A 17661-nucleotide genomic window follows, 5' to 3' on the forward strand; every position below is an offset into this window, starting at 1 on the left:
TCTCTGTCCCAGTCTCTCTCAGTATCTCTGCCTCTGTCTCTCTCTGTAACTCTCTCTATGTCTCTCTCTCTCTCTCTCTCTCTCTCTCTCTCTCTCTCTCTCTCTCTCGTGTGTGTGTTTCTTGTAAGCTAGCTACTACTACTCATTACCTTTTTCCTGCTATCAGAGTGATTTTACAAACATGCCTACCTGAATACAGAGGCAAGGGAGAGTCCTAGAGATTAGGGGTTCAAAGCTATTCACAGGGATGTGACCTTCAGTGTGGAAACTGTATTACTGGCTGTGTCACTTGGCAAATCATGCTATAAATGTTTAGTTTGAAAAGTCTTTTAACTGCCTGGTTTGCTCTCTTTAGGTTAACATTTCTGAGCTGTGTTCCCGAGATGCTTGATTGACCCTCGAAGTAATGTGGACAGAGATTCTCACGTGTGTCTATTTTAACCACCGGACCCAGCATTGTATCTTAATGTTCACATAAGTCAGAACTTTCATAAGAAAGAGAATGGGAGTCTGGTTAAACAAAGATGACTTTATCAGAGACTTGAAGAGGATAAGTCTCTGTCTTCTGATACTGTATGTGGTCGTTGTAGTGGGCACAGATCAGAATTTTTATAGTTTACTTGGAGTATCTAAAACTGCAAGCAGTAGAGAAATAAGACAAGCCTTTAAGAAGTTAGCACTGAAGTTACATCCTGATAAAAACCCGGTAGGTAAACTTTCTCGTTTAAATATCTGGATATTTTGCTATGTCTCTCTTTTCACTCTTTTTAAATAAGTATTTGAAATGCTTAAGCATAATGTCAAAAATTGTAATTTGGGAACTGTAGATATAATTCAGAAGTAGAGCCCTTACGCAGCAGGCACAGGACTCAGGGGTTTGAGTTCTGAAACTAGGTTCATCTGTTAAAGTAAAACCAGGGGAAGCCAAGTACGCTGATTTTGTTGGTATCGGATACATAGTTACCTCTTCTCTGTAAACTGATTTACAGCAGAAGTAGAGACACTAACCCCCAAGTCTTGTCTGTGAAGTGGTGGTCACACTCAAGTAGGTGATGAACTGATAGAGACAAATCTGCCCTCAGAATTCAAGTGTCCTGCAGATATGACAGCAGTTACTAGTCACAGCATGCTTTAACTTTCACTCTTGTTTTCCATGCCCGACTCCAGCTTCCGACTTAAAAACTTATAAATGAAAGCTTGCGAGCTCCAAAGGGATTTCCAGTTGTAACTATTTGATTGTGTACCCAAGAATCTTTAAAAACAGATTGATTTGAATGTTACGGTTTTTTAAATTTTTAAGTTTTTTTCATTAATTTTTAGCTTGTCATATGAGAGGACATGATGGAGATATTTTCTGAAGTAGAAATTTATAAATGAAATTATTTTGTTCAATTACATAATAATTACATTATAAACTCTTAGTTAGTTATCTTTCCCACAGATCTGTATTATATTTAAATATTTGTTCTTGTTGTTTTACAAGTTTTTGTCTTAAAATTTCCAAGTGTGATTTCCAGAAGCCAATTCTGTGAAACAGTGAAAAAGTTACATTTTTCAGGCCAGTTTGGAATTGCTATCTTGGTATTATTTCTTAATTAATAAACTTGACTCATTAAAAAATACACTTGCCGGGCAGTGGTGATGCACGCCTTTAATCCCAGCACTTTCGAGGCAGGGCCAGGCGGATTTCTGATTTTGAGGCCAGCCTGGTCTACAGAGTGAGTTCCAGGACAGCTAGGGCTACACAGAGAAACCCTGTCTCATAAACCCCCCCCCCCAAAAAAAAAAGAAAAAAGAAAAAAAAAAAGGAAAGAAAGAAAGAAAAGAAAAGAAAACTACACTTTATGTTGAGTCTCACCGGAGAACATTACCACTGTTACAGAAGTAACACAGTTTGGAGTAAAGGCTTCAAGGTCCCTTAGGTTTTATTAGTTGCATTTTTTGCAAGAGAATAACTGCTCTTTACCCATTGATCTTATTTGGATACTTTATATAGACATGAGAAACTGTGTTGCCGAAACTCACACTTTCCCGGAGACATGAGAAACTGTGTTGCCGAAACTCACACTTTCCCGGTTTGGACACTCTGCTTCCTTAGAAGGACTTCCTTAGTTCATCTTGATGATTCTTGGCCTGTTGCCCTGCCCTGCTTTTTCTGCTGATATCTAGTATTCAGGGATCTCTGGGATCAATTAAAGCTGTGTTTCTGAAAAGATTCAAATTGTGCATTTGAAGTAACTATTGTATCTAATATTTTTTAACAGAATAACCCAAATGCACATGGTGATTTTTTAAAAATAAATAGAGCATATGAAGTACTCAAAGATGAAGATCTACGGAAAAAGTATGACAAATATGGAGAAAAGGGACTTGAAGATAATCAAGGAGGCCAGTATGAGAGCTGGAGCTACTACCGTTACGATTTCGGTAAGGTGGTGTTACTCCTGCAGTCTGAGTTGTCTCTTCCCTCACCATGCTGGGACTTTATGCTCTCCCACCAGGCTGTCTCCCCACCGCAAGTCTTTCTTAGTATGAGTAAAAGAAAAGTGAGTTTTGTTCCACTATTTAGTTTGTATATTGTATATGTTACTTTGATTAGTGTTTTCTAATGTACTCTCAGGCTGAGTTGAAAGGTAAGTGGGTTGGAATTCAGAAAATACTATATATCCATGAGAGTATATTGGTCAGATTAAACTTAATATTCATATGTATGATTCCTGTTAATTGAGTGTTTTATGCTGTATGTTGCATTAGAAGTTAACTAGTAAAGCTTTTCAAAACTTTGAAGAGCATTACATTACATGTTCCAACAAAAGCTGAACTTTTTAAATATAATGGCAGCTTGTTTGGTAAAAACACTGTCCTCTCCCAGAGCTCCCTGGGACTAAACCACCAACCAAAGAAAACACGTGGTGGGACTCGTGTCTCTAGCTGCATATGTAGCAGAGGATGGCCTAGTCGGTCATCAGTGGAAGGAGAAGCCCTTGGTCTTGTGAAGATTCTAAGCCCCAGTATAGGGAAATGCCAGGGCCAGGAAGCAGGAGTGGGTGAGTTGGTAAGCAGGGGGAGGGAGGGGAGGAATAGGGGATTTTTGGAGAGGAAACTAGAAAAGGGGATAACATTTGAAATTTAAATAAAGAAAATATCTAATAATAAAAAAAAAGCATCGTCCATCCTCTTTGTGTGACAACATTGTTGACCATGATTTTACATGGTGACAAGATTAAGCAAGAAAAACAAGAGGAGAGGGGGGCACGAAGGAAAGAAGGGAACGAGGAAGAAAAGATCAAAGTCACATCAGGTGTATGGTCACAGAACTAGTGTTTCATCTTGTCACTAGTTAGCTTCACATGCAGGCTAAGACCTGACGTGCTTTTATATTAGGATAAAGAAAATAAATTTATTACTGCAATTTACTCAAGACTTGATTTGCTTTTGAAAATATTTAAATATACTATCTACTGACTTTCTCCAGCAAGACCTGGTTTGCTATTTGCTTAAATAATTTATGACTTCTATAAGACTATAAGGGCAGAATTGAGTATTTGTGTTTAAAAACAAAACCAAACAACATCACAGAAACTGTGTCCTATAATGTCCTATAAAGTCCAAAATACTTATTTATTTACAAGTGGCCTCTGTAAAAAAAAAAAAAATAAAGTGTACTATATACCTATTGTTAATGTTACTTAAATGTTTTAGGTAGTAATGAGGAGTTTTCTCACATTGAGTTTAGCCATGGTAAAATTTTATAGTATAGGATTTTAAGCAATACAACATTTTAAAGTGATACCATATATTGAATAGCATGTCATCTTTAGGAGAAGTTAGGTGAAGGGTACATAAAAACGTGTGCTGTGTTTGAAACATTTTTTTTTAACATTTATTCATTTATTTTAGGTATATGAGTACACTGTCACTGTCTTTAGACACATCAGAAAGGGCATCAGATGCCATTACAGGTGTTTGGTTGTGAGCCACCATGTGGTTGCTGGGAATTGAACTCAGGACCTCTGGAAGAGTAGTCAGTGTTCTTGATCACTGAGCCAGCTCTCCAGTCCATTTTTTTTCAACTTCTAGTGAGTTTGTGGTTATTTTTAAAAGTAACAAAACAGGGAGTTCATGTGGGATTGGAGAAGGCGATTAGGAGCCTATTCATACGGATTCCAATGGGTGACTAGGAACCTCGTCACCTCCCTCGGAAGAAGCTTACCACGCTGATGGCAGTCTCGAAACGAGTTACCGTTGGCGTCTCTCTTAATTTGATGTCTAGTTTTCAAGTTTGAAATTCAGTGTAACTCTCTGATTTTTGTATAGCTAAGGCAAGAGTGAATAATCTTTTATGTAGTGATTTGTTTTAATGAGGTTTTAATTTTATGATTTTTTTATCCACTTTTAAAATCAGGTATTTACGATGATGATCCTGAAATCATAACATTAGAAAGAAGAGAATTTGGTAAGTTTATAGGCATATGGCTTTCTGACTTACATACAAATCACATCTCTTACCCAAAACTCACCAGTCTAAATGTAATCAGAAGTTAGAAATTCTTCTAGTTTTAAAAAAGAATATGATGTACATGATCCATTAAACTTTTCAGAGAAGTGTATGGTTCATTGTTTCAAAATAAAAGCACCAGCATGGGGCTAGAGCAGTGATTCTCAGTTTGAGGAGTCAGCAACCTTTTTACAGGGGTCACCTAAAACCATCTGCATATCAGATATATACATGATTCACAACAGCAGTGAAATTACAGTTATGACATAACAACAAAATAAATGTATGGTTGGTAGTCACCACAACATGAAAGGTTGCAACATTAGGAAAACTACTGCTAGAGAGTTGCCTGCCCGGTGCTCTTCAGAGACCTGGATTCAATTCCTAACACCCACGTGGTATCTCACAACCATTGCTAACTATAGTTTCAAGGATTTCGATGCTTTGCGGAACTATCACATACATAAAATAAAATTTTAGAAATGTTAATACTTCTTACCCATTGAAAGTTGTGTATATGAATATTTCAACACCTTTCCTACAAAAGAAATAGGGGAACTCGATTCATTGCCAGACAAAACTAATACCTGTATTACACTATGTGGTTAAATAGCTCTGCAGCTTTTCCTGTGTGGTTCTTAGTCTGACTCATCTGTAAATGTTTTGTGGACCATTTGTGGTTAGGAAACAGGAGATTGCATATTGAATCAGAGGAACCGAACCAAACCTGCAACTGGCTGCTGTGTGAGACCACCAAAATAAGACTTTACTAAGGTTTATGTTGCAGAAAAGGGCCTCCTAATTAGGTCACTTAGAACCCCAAATGATAATTTTAAATTTAGCCATGAAACTCTAGAGATAATTCAGGGATAGTTAACTACTACTAGCTTCGTTCTTCATGTCAGGAGATTGTGATAAGATGATCCCGACATTTTAGTTCAAAAGGTGGGGAGATGACAAATGTGGGTTCTGGAGACAACTTGTATTTGGGCAGATGTCACCATTGGGCTTGTTCGTGAGTTTTTACTGCCAATTTTTCTGTTGTTGAGTTATTCAGTCTCTCAATAAATAATGATAGAATCATTTTTAAATGATATATGCATTCTTAGTGACTTCTGGGATAGTCCCCAGTACTCTCAAATCAGCTCTATTCAGATAGAACAAAATGGTCACAAGCTGTGATCATGCCCCGGTTCATCTCTACTTGCAGAACCCTTCCTCTGTACCCTTAAGTCCTTTTCTCCTTCTAGCTGATTAATCTATTGAAATCTCTGCCTTTCTTACCGCTCAGGCATCTCTTCTAGCAGTGGCCAGTACTGGCTCTGACTTCCACCATCCCATGGATTGGCATTGGGCTTCCTTACTACACCTGCTTCAGGCTTTCAACATAGGTCTTTATAGTTTGTCTAGTTTCCAGTTGTTACTACTGAGAAGTTTAATCTATAAATTACATAGTTCACTTTTGCCAGGCAAAGAACTGCACATGTCTGACCTCACTTGAGGATACAGTAGTAGTTAGTGAGTTCTAATTTCAAGGTTGTCAGGGTCTTTTCCTTTTGTGAGAAATCCTGTTTTCCACTAAGCACATGCATGCTGTCTTTTTCTTTGTCACAGTACAAAAGTACATCGGTTGTGATCGAGTTCTAGACTGTATTTGAAAGGTAGAAAACATCTCACCAAATAAGGCCGCAGTTCAGGCATCCTTTTGAAGATGGCTCAAGAAAGAGGAACTTAAGACAGTGCTGTATTTTCTGTACTAGTTGAGGCTATTGCACAAGATATTAATAGATATTCTGGCTTTGCAGTTTAAAAGAAATTTGCATTTTTAAATATTCTTGCTCTGTTTCTGATTCCTGAGTTAATATAAAAGCATTTCATTGTGCTACTTGACTCCACTTGTAACAATACTCTAAGCCCAGTACAGTGGCCTGCCTATCCTATCCTGTGAGCCCAGTACAGTGGCCTGCCTACCCTGTGAGCCCGGCTACATGGGAGGCTGAGGCAGAAGGAGCTCCTGCCTAGATTAGACAACATAGCAAAACTGTATTTTTTCCAAATCTATGAATAAATGAAATGAAAGTGTATTTTTAATCTTACTACTACATAGGCAGTAAGAACTGAGCCAGTACTTATTGCGGAGATTAGAAGTGCTTCTGACTCAGGGATACACACAGCAATAGATACTCCATCTCGTGTGTTTATAATTCATGAAAGGATCTCTTTTTCTATGGAGATTTTCATTAACTCTGTTGAAGACTTTCCCTAAATTAAAACCAGTTGTTGGTCTAAGCCATGACATTTGTTGAGATCATCTAGGTAGATTAACACGTCCTCAAGTCTGCTAAAGAAGGACTGAGGAAAATCCTAAGTTATGCACTCTTGCATGCAATGTTTACATGAACTGTTTCTCCACAGAACTGCCTTGCCACGGAATTGTGTTTCTGAATGTTTTCAGCTAACCAGTCAGTTAAGCAAAAGAAGCATAGTATACAATCCTTAATAGTTATAACTTATGAGAATTTTATTTTAAAAACACTGACAATGATTTGGGTATTAAACATGTTATGAATACTCTTAAAGCAAATTGCCCTCACATTTTTATCTAGAATATTAGAGTGGGCCTTGCTTAAACTCGTAAGTTTGTCTTCATCAATTCATTCTATAGTTCTATGCTGCTGGCTTCATGATGCTTCATATGTATGTTAGGAAAAATATGTATTGATGTTTTAAAATGACAGAATTCTTTACTTTGCATTTTTAAGTAACTCGCTTTTCAAAAGTAAAGACCTTACTTAGGAAAGGGATTTAATTTAATCACTGTAATCTTTACTCTGTTGTACAGGTCACTAGCACACACCGTTGATCTCAGTATTTGGAGCCAGAGGCAGGAGGATACCTGTGTTTTAAAGGCAGGCCTGGTTTTCATAGCAAATTCCAGGCTACCAGGGCTATACAGTGCCTCAAAGATCAAGTTTAGCATCTGTGAGAGGCACTGGCCTTCCTGAGCCTTGCTGTCAGTGGTAGAAGAGCTTTAATCTCAGCTCTGGTGCTCCTCTTTATCTCCTATGTGCACAGACTGGCATAAGCCCTGGCTGTCAGCTCCTGTGCCACACACATGGCTTCGTGGCAGTCATTCCCCTACAAGGCTGCTACTCATTCAAGTATAGACGTAGGAGAGGCTGTAAAAGTTACATGGGCTTGACATTTGAAAAGAAAGAAGACACTAAGGGAACCACAGGAAGTAAGGCAGTGAACTATTTAGGACTGATTTTTTTTTCTTTTTTCATTTTGATCTTAGCAAAATGGTTTGTGATTGAAGTGTGCTGTAACTAGGCTTATGTGCTTTCAGATGCTGCTGTCAACTCTGGAGAACTGTGGTTTGTAAACTTTTACTCCCCAGGATGTTCGCATTGCCATGATTTAGCCCCCACTGTACGTATGTTTAATAACCCAGCCATTAAAGCCTTTTTCCTAGTTGATGTTTTATGTGTTCTTTCTTTTTTTTTATTGTATGTTGGAAGTTATTTTGTGTTAGCAACTGATTATGAAATCATTATCAAATACTTTTACTAAATGTTTTATCTAGTAAAACATTTCCCCTTTAAAATTTATATAATCTAAGTGTAGTATGTTCAAGAGTTCTTAAAAAACATTACCTAAGAAACACTTGTTTTCTTTACTATCATAGTGGAGAGAATTTGCTAAAGAAGTGGATGGGTTGCTTCGAATCGGAGCTGTCAACTGTGGCGATGATCGGATGCTTTGCAGAATGAAAGGAGTTAACAGCTACCCCAGCCTCTTCATCTTTAGGTCTGGAATGGTAAGGGATATTCCTGTTTTTAAGATTTGTGAAACTTTATAACTAGCGAAATACTAGAGAAAACAATATCTAAACTTTTAGGCTGTTTCTGCTTTTTCTTATTTTAGGAGCTAATTTATAATAAACATTTTTGTATTGCTTTATGAAACTTTTTAGGGACCATCAGTTCCTGTCATAAAGGATATTTATTTAATGTGCATATTATGTTTTATGGTTTATAATGTATTTTAGGTGCTGTCACATAGGATAGAAAGCTCTAATCTTTTCCTTTTTCCCAATTTCTGTGGATAAAACTGAAGCTAAAATTGTTACAGATGGTACAAAAGAGTATTATTCTATACGATCTGGACTGTTCCGGCTCTCTTAAGTATTATTCTATACGATCTGGACTGTTCCGGCTCTCTTAAGTATTATTCTATACNAGTATTATTCTATACGATCTGGACTGTTCCGGCTCTCTTAAGTATTATTCTATACGATCTGGACTGTTCCGGCTCTCTTAAGTATTATTCTATACGATCTGGACTGTTCCGGCTCTCTTAAGTATTATTTGTCAGTGCACTGTGTTGTTTAAAATTAGAACTTCCTGCATTATTCAAAACAATGTTAGATACAGGTATTTGGTGGGCTTTTGAAATAAAGAAGTAATAAATGTTTTTATAAAACCATCAGGCTGCAGTGAAGTACAATGGAGATAGGTCAAAGGAGAGCTTAGTGGCCTTCGCCATGCAGCATGTCAAGAGCACAGTGACAGAGCTGTTAACAGGTAAGGTTTCCTTAATTGTGTGCTTTTCAGTCATGTTTGGAAATCAGTATTTTGAATTTACAGTGCGAGTTGATTTGGGTTACAGTATCTTTTTCTGCGCTTCTTAGAAAGGAAGTGTGTCACTGCTCAGGTTGCTGCTGCCTTGTACACTGAACTGGCTGGTTGGGTTTACGTAAGGACTACTGCAGTTCAGGTGGACAGGGCTGTGAGATGGGAGGACATGGCATCCTTGAAACAGCTGACTGAGCACTGAGGCGTGTGTGCCTGCAGCCATGGCCATTGGCAGAAACTTCATTTAAAGGTCAAAAACATTGCTGGTGGTAGATTTTAATTCACCAAATGATTTTAGGTTAGCTATTTGAAGTATCCGTGAGACAGCTTCTAGCTAGAGGAATATCTTATTTATTCATTTGGCAGCATCTGTGTGGTAGAAACTGTGTTCAACACTATGTTTACGGTAAAAGAGTATCTGATCCCACTTCACTTCAGTGAGCAAGATACCAATGAGCAACTGAAATACAGTCCGATAACTTTTATGGTTAGAAACTAAGCGGAAAGGATGTGAAACAACCCATTTAGGAAAAGAAAGGTTAGAATGGACTTCTTTAAAGAAAACATAGCTGGTGTCTCATAGCATTGAGTAGGAAGGCTTCAGAGAACACTGGGTACTTGGAAACCAGCAGGGCTCTCCCTTAAGTCTAAGGGAGAGCAATGGAGTGCAGTGAGCGTGTGTGGGAAGAACTGTGACTGGCCAGGAGACAGGCAGAGCTCAGCTTCGAAGGGACTTTACTGATGATGGTTGAGTTTTCTTAATTGTTGTCTTAAAAAATAATTAGCACTATTTAGAGGGGACTGGAAGTAGTTATGTATGGAAAGAAAGAAATACCATTTGGAAGGGTTACATGTACTCACAAATTTGATTTTCTTTAAAGGAAATTTTGTTAATGCCATAGAAACTGCTTTTGCTGCTGGTGTTGGCTGGCTGATCACATTCTGCTCTAAAGGAGAAGGTAATTTATGCTGCTGAACTTGATTTTGTTTTTCTGTCAGTAATCAGTTATTTCAAAATGCAATTTAAGCTTCAAAGTGTTTACTTAGTAAATGTGCATGTATGTATTTTACACATAACTGGTAATGAAATTAGTGACATGTAAATCTATCTTTATAATTTCATGTTTAGTGGATGAGTTTTTCAGCCTAGTTATTCTCAGGATACATTGTACTTCAAATAGCCAAAGATAAACTGGGCAGTGTCCAAAGTAATTAATTATATCAACTACAATTGCTTCTAAAATAGCTTTTAGAAATTTAGATTTTTAAAAGTTACATATATAAAATACATGTCCTCCTCATAAAATTATATCTTTATGGTCATAGTCTTATTTTCTAAGGGCCTTTTTAAGTTGTTTAAAATTCAGTGTCCTATATGCCTATGAGTGAGATCAATTAAAAGTTGTTCCAGATATTATAAAACAGCCCCATTGTTCATACTTTTTGTGTCTGATCCCAATATGTGTATTTCTCTTACTCATCACCTTTTTACCTTTGTGCCCCTTTGCTGGGGATATATTTATTGTTTAATAACTAAAAAGAGCCATTCACCCATCCTCCCAAGACCTGTGTTGGGAAATCACAGCCTTGAAACCCAGTGGTTCTCAACCTTCCTAGTGCTGTGACCATTTAATACAGTTCCTCACGTTTTAGTGATTCCAGCCATAGTATTAGCTCATTGCTACCTCCTAACTGTAACTTTACTGCCGTTATGCATGGTGATGTAAGTATCTGATATGCAGGATGTCTGACAGGTCACGGCCCACAGGTTGAGAACCACCAGTCTAGCCAGTGCCAAGTGTTGATTTCTCTATCTGCACCTGAACTTTTGAGACTTTCTAACATGTTATATCCATCTCTAGCCTCTGACAGGCCACAGTTCCCTTTCTTCCAAACTTTACCTCATTGTATCCTATTGCTCATATTTAACGTAAAATATATATATATATATATATATATATATATATATATATATATATATGCCTGGAAGATTAAAAATTATTATATTTTGAGGATTCTTCATATACCTTTTCAAATGGTTCCATTACATTTTACTTCTTTCAAATCACAAGGTTTCCTGGCCAAAGGAGAGCTACTGAGAGAGTAAGCCCTTACAGAAAACTCTGGCTGCTCTTCTCTGAGTGGAAATCCTGATATATTAAAGGGCAGGAATGATTGTTTGTGAGATAGAGACCGATTGTTGCAGGGCCCAAGTCTACTCACTAGGCCTGTCAGTCTTTACCAAGACGGCTAAGTTACCTGCCATAGAAATAACATGGCTATACAAGGGAACCATTCTAATTCAAACTAAAATAGCCTCATACATTTTCTTCCCCTCAGATTGTTTGACGTCACAGACCCGACTCAGGCTTAGTGGCATGTTGGTAAGTATCCCTCCTTCTTGTAAAACTGTCACCATGTAAGAAGTACAGCAGAAATTGACACCAAGTATCTTACAATTTCTTGAACACTTTATCCTACTTATGTGTGATTTAGCTCTGTGTTTTTCTAAACGTTAGCTGTATTCTTCCTCCAGGAAACACTGTAGTTTTAGCAGCGGGGATGTTTTATCCTTGAAACCATGTTGGAAAGGCTTGTCTTTCTCTCCCTTTCAAAGAGATTTTTACCTTTTCAACTAGGTTTTTCTTTTTTAAGATTTATTTATTTTATGTATGTGAGTACTGTAGCTGTACAGATGGTTGTGAGCCTTCATGTCGTTGTTGGGAATTGAATTTTTAGGAACTCTGTTCGCTCCAATCAACCCCATTCGGCCCCACTCGCTCTGGCCCAAAGATTTATTTAATATTATACATAAGTACACTGTTGCTGTCTTCAGGTGCACCAGAAGAGGGCATCAGATCTCTTTACAGGTAATATTGTGAGCCATCATATGGTTGCTGGGGTTTGAACTTGGAACCTTCGGAAGAACAGTCAGCACTCCTACCTGTTAAGCCATCTCACCACCGCCCCCAACTAAGTTTAATGCATTAGAATATAGCTGTGTTTAACAGACTTAAGTGATTTGACAACATTCATTTGTTGCCTGGAGACCTTTGTGTTTACTTGTACTTTCTGGGATTTGTTTGCTTGCTTGCTTGTTTGTTTTTCTTGATCAGACTTTAAAATTTCATCATGTTTTACAAGTCTTGTTTTCTACTTGTTTGATATTTTATTTAGTTTTATGCTTTATTTACTTCTGTTTTCTTAGGGTTCAATTTGTTCTAAAATTGTTGAACTAGATAAATCATTAATAGGCTTTATTTTCTAATATTTAGACTATATGTGTTGTGTCCGGCCAGCAGATCACAGCCTGTGTTCTAGCCTGGAAAGGCATTTTGGAAACCTGGAAGAGAAGAGGGGCTAGGCGGGGAGAGAAGGGAATGAAGCTAAGACAAGATTCTGATCAAAGCTCAATTTTACTATTTCCAGACACTCAGTTATAAAGGAAGGGGGAGGGAACCCGATTTCCCGCCAAACAATCTCGGGGTCCAGTAGCAGGACGAACACGTGTGTGCCTCCAAGCAGCAAAGGCAGGGTCCAGCAGTAGGCGTGGCAGGACGAATGAGCAGGAAGCTCCACCCTTGAGCAAGCAGGTTCAAGCAGATAGGGGAAGGGAGACCACATATATGTGTTTTCATAAGTCTTCCACACAATAAATTGAACATTGTTTTATGTATATGTGTACTTCCATATGGTGCTGGTGACTGAATCCAGGGCTTGGGGTATGCTAGGTATCCCCAGCCCAAGTGAATTGTGTATCTTAAGTGTATAATTAAAGTTTTACTTAAGATGCTCACATATAATAATTCCATCTACTTTTAAGGTATTTATCTCTTAATTTCCTAAAGTTTTGTTAGGTGTAATTTTCTTGTTTTGCTTTTATATTATTGGACTTTATGAACCTGTAGGTTAATTTTTTTCAACCTTTTAACCATTATTTCAGTTTTTGCTTATTTCCTGTTCTTTTGTCTTTCTGAAGTTCCAGTTAAATAGATCTTAGTGCTCTCTGTCTTATCAGCTTGACTAGTCTGGACATTTTCTTGACTTTTCTTGTAGGATTTTGGTGCTCATTACATGAGCTCAACCAGCAACAGGTGAGAGCTGGCACTGTGCTGATTTAAATTGCATCATAGCCGCGGAGAGCGCCTGAGGAGCTCTGTGATCATGGGCGAACAGTTGCAGCGTTGCACCGTGCATAAGTCATGGTTTAGGCTTCTTTAAATCTGAGACTAGTGAGCAGCCTCGTTCAAAATAATACTGTCCAGTGTAGTTCTTGTAAATATGCATAAAAAGGTAAACGTAGATGTTTACCATGGTAGCTGTTTATTATTGTGGAGACTACATTTTATTGTCGGAGGTTATGGAATTCTGTAGAAATGGAAAGGCTGCTGAGTTTAAGTAAAAGTAAGTCTCAGCGACCACTTTCTTTTCTTTGCACCACAACATTCTCATTTCTAACCACTTTCCCCAAGGATGGCCTTGTTAACGTGGGATGGGTGGACTGTGACACCCAGGACAGCCTCTGCAAGAGCCTGGACACCACAGCCAGCACCACGGCTTATTTTCCACCTGGAGCCACTTTGAATGACAGGGAAAAATCCAGTGTGTTGGTATGTATAACTTTAAGGAAATTCCTTTGCATATAATTGGACATGTGCACATTGGTAGGAATAACATTTTGTGAACAATGTGGAAGGAAATTAATCAGTTTATATCATTTGATTGTGGAACATCTCATTACTGTTACATTTTGAAATGACCAAAAAAATGGAGTACATTTTCACTAGTTTCATGTAATTGTAGTTTTCAGTTTGCAATCTATATCATTAGATGTGGCTGGGACTGAGATAACCTATTTTACTTTTCTGTGTAATATTTAGTATTCCTCCCATCCATTCTCCCCCCCTCACCCCTCCCCTTCCCGCTTGCTCCCGAATCCCTCCCTCCCACCTTCATGTACTTCCTTCTGCTCTTACCATCCCATAATTTGCTTACATGTGTTGTCATTGTTTTCTCCTACATTATTGTAATAGGTATTACTAGTTTGAGTTTATTTGCTGATCAATGCTGAGCACATAGAATGCATGTGTGGTCCCTGCAATATTACATGCACTTAAATGTTTGTGTATGTACATATAGGTTCTACCAATATGTAAAATGAATGGATAGGTATGCATAGGACTTTTTTTCAATAAATAGGATCAAGTAGTGAATAGTTTTTAGTCATTTTATCAGAAAAGGGTTTTACTATATTTATAGGATTTAATTATTCATTTATACATTAATTTAAAATGTTCATTCTTTTAGAAGTAATTGCTAGATATAATCTCCTGACTATGGCATACTTAGTTTAATGTATCCTCTTTGAGACATACTTGTGACTTTCATGGTTATTAGCAGTGTTGTACAACCTTGCATATTCTTCTTGTGTATTCCTTTACTTATCTGCTTGAAATGAAGTAGTTGCAGCAATTTTCCCCAATTCATGTTATCAGATTGCAAAGCCAACTCTCTAGTCAAGAAATTATTTCTTATAAGAATATTTGTGCCATAATTATTTATTATAAAAGCACATTTAAGAAATTGAGAAGAAAAGTGAGTTTTCTGCTCAAGGTGTTGAAGTTAAATATTTAATTTTTAAACATAAATGGCTCATAGCTATGAAGATATATACTAAACCCTATGTTTAATACCCTATACATTTTCTTGCTCTAATTTTATAGAAGCATATGCTTCGTCTATAGGACAGCACAGAGTCCTAGTCTGCTGAGGATAAAATACAGGCAGAAATAGAGTATGTTTGATGGGACGTGTACTACTTCTAAGCATTTGTGTTTTAAATAAGAGACCCAAACTTCAGACATGTTTGAAGAAATCTTTCTCTGTATTTTACTCTTAAAAACTCCCACCTATGTGATTTGGTTTCTAAAAACATCCATAATCATTTTTTCAGCTTTCAGTTCTTATAGATAGAAATACTGTAATATTAGAAATGTTCTAATATTAAACATCCTATGAGGCTGTGAAGCATGGGCCTCGGGTAAAATGTAACTAAAACTGAAATTAAGCAAGATGTCAAATGTACTGAGTGAGTGTTCACTTCAAAAGCTGACAGTGTGCTTCCCTTGTTCCAGTTTCTTAATTCACTGGATGCTAAGGAAATATACATGGAAATCATACATAATCTTCCAGACTTTGAACTTCTTTCAGCAAATCAACTAGAGGTAATGTTTTCATGATAATAATAAGTGTTGGTAACATTGTAGGTCTTAATGTTTTAGCAATATATTTTGCTTATTACTAGAAAGACTCAAATAGCACTTTCAAAGGCTTATATATATTAGTTCTGATTACTGAAATCATGGTGTTTCTTTCTAATTCAAAGAGTCTAAGTGTCTCTGAATGTGAGCTCCAGAAGGGACCAGAAATGCAGGATAGGGTTGACAGAGCAACCTTGGTCTGACTTGAGCTTTACATTCTTCTTACACAGTTCTGTCCCTGGGACGTGGGGAGCATCTTTTGAGAGTATTTACAAACGAGCAGTTAGTAGTAACATCAGTCACATTGTTCTGTTCATCATTTACCGCTGGATTTAGTATTTTTACAAAACATATTATTAAGCCTAAAAAGAAATCTGACTTCTCTAGCCCTTCCCGAAATATTAAGTTATTAAAGTTATATTATTTTCTTGGAACCACCATGGCTACATTAACAACCATTGCATTATTTTTATAACTTAGTGATCCACCTCTTACCATGTGCTTTATATAGCATTATTACTAGTGACTACAAAATAAGAATATAGTTGACTTTGCATTTAGCTGAGACTTTGAATTAATGGGTAAGGTAACTAAACTTTATTTATGTCTAAGAAATAACCATTAGATCCTTAGAAATTATAGTCACCGCTTGCTGACATTGTGTTTTGTGTCACCTCAAGGATCGTTTGGCACATCATCGCTGGCTTGTATTTTTTCATTTTGGAAAAAATGAAAACGCAAATGATCCTGAGTTGAAAAAACTGAAAACTCTACTTAAAAATGAACATATTCAAGTAAGGAAAAAGATATTCTTTGTGTAACTAGTGTGCTTCCTTATTTGTCAGTATGGCTGAAGGTTTGTCTACTTGTTTTCTTTTTAAAACCAGCTGAAATGTGTGGAGATATAGTGGTTAATAGAGTGTTTCACAGTGTGCATGGGGCTCTGAATTTGATTCCCCAGTGTACAGACCTGCCAGTCGCACAGATATGAAATCCCTGTGGAGGCAGTAGGGTCAGAAGTTCAGAGTCATCCTCAACTCCTTAGGAGCCAGCCTAAACTCCATAAGACTCCATGGTCCTTGAAGTGCATGTTTAGTTTTCCTACTGATCTCTTCTGCTGTATACTCTTACTGATGCTTTGTCCCCTGGCTTTTGATCTGCTAGTTAATGTTTTCATTGACTTGGTTCAAAGGGAAAGAACCTGGCAGTAGCACTGCCTGTCCCGGAGCCTGTGCCTCCTCACTCCTGACTCGAGGCTCGGCCAGCGGGCCCAGTTTCAGAGCATTTTCACTTCCTTGTACATTTCTTAAGAGACCCACTGATTACTTTGTTCATTGTCCAGATATTTGTTTGTTCTCTGTTGTTTGTCTTGATTTCCACTTTTATTTCGTTGTAGTCTTAGTCGATGCATGTGATTTTAGTTGTTTTAAGTTGTTAATCCTCGTTTGTGGCTTACACAGTTTGTTGTAGTGCTCTTATAAAGGATACTTTGTAGTAGCATCCACTGAATAGTAATGATTGTGAATATAGGCCTACATACATAAGTGGATGTGGAAGTAGAAGTCAACATTGTGTCTTCCTCAGTCACTGGTGACCTAATTTCTGAAACAGTGTCTCATTGAATCTCTAGTTTTGTCAGTTGAGGTAGGGCAGCTGCCCTGCACGCCCCAGCAATCCCCTTGTCCCCACCTTTCCATCACTGAGATTATAGGTGCAAATCACTGTGCTCAGATTTTATTGTTATTTTTTATTAATTTATGATATTATAGTACGATTACATTATTTCTTCTTTTCCTTTCCACCCTCCAAACATTCCCATATGCTTCTCCTTGCTGTCTTTCAAACTCATGATCCCCGTGTTGTTTTTAACATGACTACTGGTAACTGAACTTGGGTTCACATGGCTGCACAGCATCAGTTTCCTGCAAGAGCTACCTCCTAGGGCCCCTGAGCATCACTGTTGAGTCACAGTTCTTCTCTGCTCTCTCTATAATCCTGGCTCATTTTCCTTCCATTCTCAGATGTTTGTCCATATGATTGTGATATTTTAATGATTCTTTTGTCTTAAGTACTATACTCCACCCCTTAGTTTATCATTTGTGTGTGTTATTCATGCTGTTTTCTTTGACACTGGGAACATCATCCTTTTTCTACATTATTTTTGCTTTACCACAAGATGAAATAGCCCCTACATTCTTTTCAAGAACATATTTCTTAAGAAGTTCACATTTTCTTGGAAATTTCCTGAAGCTTCTGAACTCTGTAG

General features: G+C 37.5%; 1 protein-coding gene across 1 annotated transcript in view; it reads left to right on the forward strand.

Annotated features, from left to right (window-relative positions):
- The window catches only part of Dnajc10 (DnaJ heat shock protein family (Hsp40) member C10), a 38330-nt gene that overhangs the window by 1658 nt on the left and 19011 nt on the right, over positions 1-17661 (forward strand). Inside the window, exons 2-12 of the mRNA XM_021183881.1 lie at positions 356-706; positions 2265-2427; positions 4406-4456; positions 7848-7930; positions 8187-8318; positions 8991-9084; positions 10017-10094; positions 11476-11519; positions 13608-13745; positions 15270-15359; positions 16076-16189. Coding sequence (XP_021039540.1) covers positions 503-706; positions 2265-2427; positions 4406-4456; positions 7848-7930; positions 8187-8318; positions 8991-9084; positions 10017-10094; positions 11476-11519; positions 13608-13745; positions 15270-15359; positions 16076-16189 — 1191 coding nt within the window. The 5' untranslated portion in view covers positions 356-502. The remainder of the gene's footprint in view (positions 1-355; positions 707-2264; positions 2428-4405; positions 4457-7847; positions 7931-8186; positions 8319-8990; positions 9085-10016; positions 10095-11475; positions 11520-13607; positions 13746-15269; positions 15360-16075; positions 16190-17661) is intronic.

This window comes from Mus caroli, chromosome 2 (assembly GCF_900094665.2).
Source record: "Mus caroli chromosome 2, CAROLI_EIJ_v1.1, whole genome shotgun sequence".
NCBI classification, from domain to species: Eukaryota; Metazoa; Chordata; class Mammalia; order Rodentia; family Muridae; genus Mus; species Mus caroli.